Source organism: Empidonax traillii, unplaced genomic scaffold (genome assembly GCF_003031625.1).
Source record: "Empidonax traillii isolate 1590-97213 ecotype Southwest subspecies unplaced genomic scaffold, ASM303162v1 scaffold2108:size38196, whole genome shotgun sequence".
NCBI lineage: Eukaryota > Metazoa > Chordata > Aves > Passeriformes > Tyrannidae > Empidonax > Empidonax traillii.
Window position 1 is genome coordinate 27,051 of NW_020957301.1, and position 6,931 is coordinate 33,981.

Genomic DNA, 6,931 nt, shown 5'->3' on the forward strand with positions numbered 1-6,931 from the left:
AAACTTCCTCAAGGTTTTTCAACTCTTAGTTCTGCTTTAACACCTGCTAAGGCTTCTCCAGTGAAGAGTCAATTTGCAAAGCTACTGAATCCTAGTTTTTATTCCCTTTCAGCACAGAAAACAGCAACTATCCACAAAGCAACTCACACCGATAAAAGACAGATAAAAGGTAAAAAACCACTTCTTTCTGGGGAAATCCACTTTTTGCACTTGTAAAAAATAGCACAGCCAGGAAATGTTAAGTCAGACCCCTCAAATTCCTGCCCCGCTGACCAGACTGAGGAACAAAAGGAAGAGTTACCATAAGAAGTGGAATCAAATCCCGTGGGCACTTCTTGAAGCGTTTGGTCCTCGTTGAGCGAGAAAAAATACCCGGCAAAGAGCGAACTGGAGCCGTCAAAGGTGTCAAACGCCGGCTGCCGCTGCAAAGCAACAGAACAAACGGGGAAACAACGTCAGCATTTCGCTCCAGAAGCGTGAGCTGCTCTGCTGGGAAGCGCCTGGGCCGGGTTTCCTACGTTTGGAGCCATCGAGAGCAACCACGGCCTCGAATTCGTGCCTTTGAAAGGGCACAGCTTCTTGCCCATGGATAAAACCCAGCCACCAGTGGGAGGTGGGTGGGTGTTCTGCATACATACACACAAATGTGTATTTATTTCCAGGTAAATTTTAAAGAAATCCTCATTTCCTTAACCCTTTACAATTGACTGCCCACTTAACTAGCAGAGGCAGGGGCAGTAAATTTAAGGAAAACAACTGCCAGGGTAAGAGCTGCAGTAGGTTTATGCAGCTTTTATTTGTAAATAAAAAAAAAAAAAAAAAGGAAAAAATTTATCTGAACCACATAACTTGAAACTATAGAGAGTTTAGAAGCACTTGGGGAAAAGATGTTACTCCTTTGCTGAGATTTTTACATTACTGAATTACTGGATTTGCAGTCTTTCAAGTTCTCAGTGAAACATTTCCAGTTTCATTATCCAGAAAGGGATTAAACAGGACTGATGAAAGCGTTCCAGATAAAAAGGGGATTCTATTGTTATATTGACAACATCCAATAAATATTGTTATATTTTGAAGAACACTTCGATCCTTTCAACCTGACACACGTGCCAACTGCGTGTGCTGGAACTACTGGTGCCTTATGAGATCCCCCCATCCACTTAAGTCTTTGGGGGGCAGAAGGAATGTTAAGAGAGGAGGAAATAACTCGGAAAAAACAAGTTATGCAACTTCCCTGTTAGTCACAAAGAACCCATATCTGCAGTATCTCGAGGCACACATGGATACAAGTTGCCACTGAGACTTTTAAAAGCACCTGAGGATAGAACATTGTTCTGGAAAACCACAGCCTGCTCATGGCAGCCACTGCAGCTCAGGGAGCTGGAGACAAACTTGCAGACGCTTATTTGTTTCAGGCAAGCACTTGGTTTGCCAGTTCATGCCAAGGGAGAGGATTTAGCTGAGGACAAGGCACAGTATTTATGTGCAACGCAAAAAGTGATCTGAACCGTGTTCCTGGAACAGCTAATGAGTGTTAATATTCCTCCACAATCCCAAACTTCTCATGCCACCACAACCAGGATCATGCCTTGGTTAATGGTTCAGAAACCTCCTGGCCAGCAGAGACAAAATTGTGTACCTTTGGTTCAGGTACCCCCCAAGCAGAGTCAGAGCCAACCCCAACTGAATAAAACAAGTTAATAAGAGCTGCCAAATCTGCTGGTAAAAGATTCTTTATACATTACTAGATAAAAGCACTGAGTCATCACCAGCACCTCAAAGAAAGGGCAAGTTCTTTCAACACAATCTGGAAACTCCTGCATTTTGTGTAAATAGCTGACCCTTATCCTGAGTCACTGGAAAAAATGCTGTGGCATGTGAATGAGTAAAATCCATACTGTGCTAGTCTCATATTTCAAAAAGGAGAAGATTAATGTTTAAGCAGGTTCTTGATTTAATAGTACCAAAAAGGGAAAAACAGTGTAGAATAAAGTCTGCTTGTCCTATCAGTTATGCAACTATTTCATCTGGCCTTCTAACATAAGAGTAATTAGTACAGAATTAAATAAATGTGAGCAGCTGCAAAGTAGTAAAATACAGCTCTCTACTTTGACTTAATTCTAAGATAACTGGATAACTGCTTAAAACAACCACCGTGTTAGAGAGCACACAGTTGTTAAGTTGGGGGATCTCTTAGATTTTATTGTTGCTGTGAGGAGGAAAAGAAAAGCTAAGAGGGGACACAAGACACCAGAGCAGTCAGCACACCAGTCTCACTGACCAGTTCCTCAAAACACAGACATTCCTCAAAACTAATGAGAGCCAAAAGTGTCTCCCTAACCTTTATTTGGTTTACATTAATCAGTGCTGTGTGAAAAACTGATACTGGGATTAAAATGCAACTTGCATGGACAGGGAAGGAGGGAAGGCCTCAAATGCTGAATCTTTACAGTCTGCTGATCTCAGTTTGTAAATCCCTCTCAAAACAAGATAACAGACACAGTCTATCTAAAGATAAAAGATATTTTAAGAGAATTTTTTTTCCTCAGAATGTAATGGATTTCCATTAGTAACAGTTGCAAGTAGTAAGTGAAAAACCTACTTTTATTAGTATTGGGAATGTACCAAACCCAACCAGTCCATCAGAACAGCTCTCTGCCAGTAAACACAAAGGTGCCCATCCTTTAACCTTGATTTAAGCCCAAAGTTCCATCACCAACAACAAATCTGAGCTCAGTCCTTATCTACCTCTCATTTTCAAAATCTCAGCATTTAGGGAAGGCAGAGAGGGAACCTCCTTGGGGAAGAGGGTCGAGGGGGCAAGATTTACACCTTCCTATTTCAGTTCTGCTTTTCACACCTCTGTGGAACTCAGGGGGGGTACTCTGGAAGATGAGAGGGTACAAGGTTTCAGTTAAAACCCAGAATATCCAATTCCTGTGCAATAAGCACACAATAAATTCATCAGCTGGGAGATGCCCCGGGCGGGTTTAGGAGGTGGCAGCTCAGGAGAACTCACCTTGAGCATTCCTCTGTACATGTTCGACACAGGAGCCACTTGATCCATGTTCCTGATCCCAAAATCACTCATCTGAAAAATGAGAGGGGTCAACATGAAAAAAAACACTGCCATGTAGGAAGCGAGCAGATGTGAACAGATGTGAACAGACCACGGAAGAGCTCACGGAATGAGATACAAGGCAAAGCTTTCCTCTCACTGCCAACATCCCAACCACACAGGGCACAGTTCCCATCCTGCTTTTTCACTGGAAGAGCTTTCATAAAGACTCTGCTAAGTCTGAAAAGCCCACAGAATTCCTTTGCCCACCAAGTATCTATTTCCTTGGACCTTTTCCAGCTTTCACCCATTATCTTAAGCGTTCAGCTTCGTGTTATTTTTGCTTACTGTATTTCCCACTCACAGGCCATGATTCACTTCAGATTTTGGCTTTCAAAGGGAAGGAAGAGGAGTGACAGTGATACACCTTCACCTACTGCACTCACCCCTCTCACCCCTTTCTGAATAATCACAGAAGGCAGTACTCAACACCAGGAACCTCCTGCCTTTACCAGGCAGAGCATCTCCAAACCATGTCATCCTGGCACATTTTCTAAACACAGGATTACCATATTTATAAAGCTCTAGAGGGCCCTAGTTTTGACTGAAGTGGGTTTACACAGTAAAAATACCCTTTTTAAAGAGCTGATAATGAGACCGCTATCAGCAGGTTGATGCCACTGAAGTCAAAGCTTTATCATATCACCCTTATTATCAGGAATAAGGCTGTGAGAGGCCTGTGTAGCTTGTCCTCCCATGTATCACTTAAGGAATATCCTCTTGCTGACCTATGGGAGGGATGAAACATAAGGAATAAAGCCAGTTTTATGGCCTATTGTCCAGGTTTATTGTGATGCTGCAATTCAGGTGTCGGTGAATGATACCTTATCAGGCTACACTCACAACAATTCTCCTTCCCCTTTTTCACAGCACTGGGCTAAGTTCTCTTGCTCCCCAAAAACTGCCTGAAAACGTGCACTTGTATTTAAATAGCCACATAAGGCACTATCAAGATTTCCACAAAAAACTGTGATCACTTATTACAAGCCAGTTCTCTCATCAGCTGTGTTACCGCAAGGAAAACAGTAAATGCAATCTTAAATTCAGGAAAAGGTGGCAAATTAGGAGCTCAACAAAACAAGCCCAGCTTGCTAAAAGTGACAGCACACTCAAAAGCTTGTCCATATAAACAGAGAGGGAAATAAAACATCCAACAGCCAAAGACAAGGAGCCCTTTCATCCTCTTAAACAGCTGATCACTTGCTAATAAAAATCAAAAAAATAAACCCAAAAATAACAGGAGTCCTTAACCTGAAAGGCCTGTTTCAACTTCACTGTTACCAGACAGTAATATCGGGCTTGTAATTGAAATAAAATAAAACAGCTGACTTTGAGAAGAATATTCATTAACGTTACCCAAAAAGTGCAATCTACTGAATGATGTTTTTTACCTCAAACAGCACGGACAAATATTTGATCTAAATTACACATCTCATTGAGCAGCAAAGAATTTTACACAGCGTGAGTCTCACTCAGCAAGGATCCTAATCTGTTCGTTAAATTTGCCACAGTTTAAACAACTGTTTATCCTTGTGTTTGGCTTTTTTTAAAAAAAGTAAACAGCGATTTTTAACTCCCTTTTGTTTTGCCTTTGAATTCTGCTCTGGTGTCCAGGGATAACTGGCTGTAAGCCTGAGAGATTTGAGAATATCTGGGAAAATATTTTATGTATATTCAGCAAGTTTAGGCCTGACCCCCGGCTAGGACTAGAAATGGGATTTCTGGCACTTTTGTGCAATTCTGACCTCTCCACAAATCCTAACAGTCATTTTCCCACTGGGATACTCTCCTTCCTGGCTTTTTATTTTTTTGATTGGTTTGTTTGTTTCTTTAGAAATGTTTAGGGTCCTAAGACAAAAGGTCTTTTGGATTGCTCATTAACCCAAGCCCCTGTTTCTCCACGCTAGGCTGGCTCCACGGCCCTGATGGAAGGAAAGCTCTGACAAAACTAGACCAGCCGAGTAACATACGAAGATCCTCAGCGTGTTTTGCAACACTCCAAGCTTTCCTCCTCCGACCAAATACCTCCAACAAAGGAATTTCTATATCCTCCGCTCATCGCACACCAGCTTTCTCCCATCTGCAGCACAAATTCCCCGCCCCGAGATACGGAACCCTTGCGGGAGTTATCGCCAGGCACGCAGAGCTGGAAAAAAACAAGGCGACGCAGATTTTCACGGCACAGAGGGGTTAAAAGCTGGTTTTCTGCTGGGCTTAGAAAGCTGCTGTTTGAGTTCAGAAAGCGCTCCGGTGTGACTGGGCCTCACCTCCAGCTCCTCCACTAACGCTGATGACTGCTGCTTGCCAGCTATAATTGGTTTAACTGGCAGGACACCTTCTTCAACACCCCCGCATAGCTGAGTGGGTGAACCAGAACAGGGTCAACAGGATCAGGCACTTATTAACTAATACTCCTGAATTCTGATCGCTCTTCTTTTCAGCAACAGCCAGGTGCTTGCCCACAGCTGGATTCATCTGGGAAGCATCCACATGGAGAACCGAGGCGTGCTGGTGTCCTCAATGTATCTAATGTACATCTACTGTTATTTTTCCTTGAGGTTTATATATATATATATATATATATATATATATATATATATATACACACATATATAATTTTTTTTTTTTGGAGGGGGGAGAGTGCGAATAACGCGTCTGGTTGTCGTTTTTCTTTTAAATGGCAATTTTTCCAGAAGAAAAACAACAAAAAAACCCAAAAACCAAAACAAACCAACAAGACAGCTCCCTATCAATAGGTTAGGAGGCAACCGGAGCACTGATTCCCCGCGCAACCCCCGAGCTCCCCAAGCGGGAGATAGCCGGGAGCCGGCATGACTTCTCGCACACATGACACACTTCGCCCACATGAAAGTTCGGTGGGGGAGATCACACAGCCCAACATTTTTCTTTCTTTCTTTTTTTTTCATCCCGAGTCCCTTTAAAGTACTAACCAAATCCAGAGCGCGCTGCCCATTAACCCCTTCCTGCCGGGTCCCCTCCGCCCGCAGCTCCACCATCGCCCCCCCGGGGGGGGAAAGACCGCTCAGGGGGTGCGGGGGATGCGGGGGATGCGGGGGCTGTGATGGGCATCGCCGGTGGGTGGGGGGACGCGGAGACCCCTCGGCAGAGGCGCGATCGGGGCGCTCCGGCGGGGAAGGGGATGAAGCACTCGGACATGGAAGGGGCTGGAGCGCTCGGACACGGACGGGGTCGCACCGACGAGCCGCCCCCCTTTCCCCTCTCCCTCCCCTTCCCTCCCCGCGGCCGCCCCCGCCTCACCTGGCCCCCCGATATCCCGGCGCTCCTGCGCGTCCCTCCCGGGGAGGCGGCACCGGCACACGGAGCAGAAAGAGTCCAAAACAACGAGGCGCCGGCAGCCAAAATATCCTCGATGTGGCCGCGCCGGCCAACAACAACAACAACACCACCACCACCAGCAGCGGCGGGGCCGATCCCAGCGGAGAGTCCCGGAGAAGAAGGAGGAGGAGGAGGGGAGGGAGCAGGGAGGGCAGGCGGGTACCCGGAGCTGCGTGGGCGCTGCCGGCCGAGCCGCTCTCGGAGCCCCGGCCCGCGGCGCTGGCGCTGATGCTGCGCTGGCTCCGCGCTGATGCTCCGCCGGTGCCTCCCCGGTCTGTGCCGCCCTCCCGCCCTCGCAGCGGCTCTTCAGCGGGCGGGGGGAGGTGGCAGGACCCGCCTCTCCCCGCAAAGCCCGGCCCCTCCGCTTGTTGTCGTGGCCGCGGCCGCCGCCGCTGCTGGTACCGGCACGGCCCCGCCGGCTCGGTGATGCCAAGCGCGGGCGAGGGGGAAAAAAAA

General features: G+C 46.4%; 1 protein-coding gene across 1 annotated transcript in view; it reads right to left on the reverse strand.

The window, feature by feature from the left end:
* ETS2 (ETS proto-oncogene 2, transcription factor) overlaps positions 1 to 6,598 on the reverse strand; it is a 13,363-nt gene extending 6,765 nt beyond the window's left edge. Inside the window, exons 1-3 of the mRNA XM_027909413.1 lie at positions 6,398 to 6,598; positions 3,020 to 3,091; positions 302 to 422 (exon numbers count right to left, since the gene is read on the reverse strand). Of these exons, the coding sequence (XP_027765214.1) occupies positions 302 to 422; positions 3,020 to 3,091 (193 nt within the window). The 5' untranslated portion in view covers positions 6,398 to 6,598. The remainder of the gene's footprint in view (positions 1 to 301; positions 423 to 3,019; positions 3,092 to 6,397) is intronic.
* Positions 6,599 to 6,931: the final 333 nt, after the last annotated feature.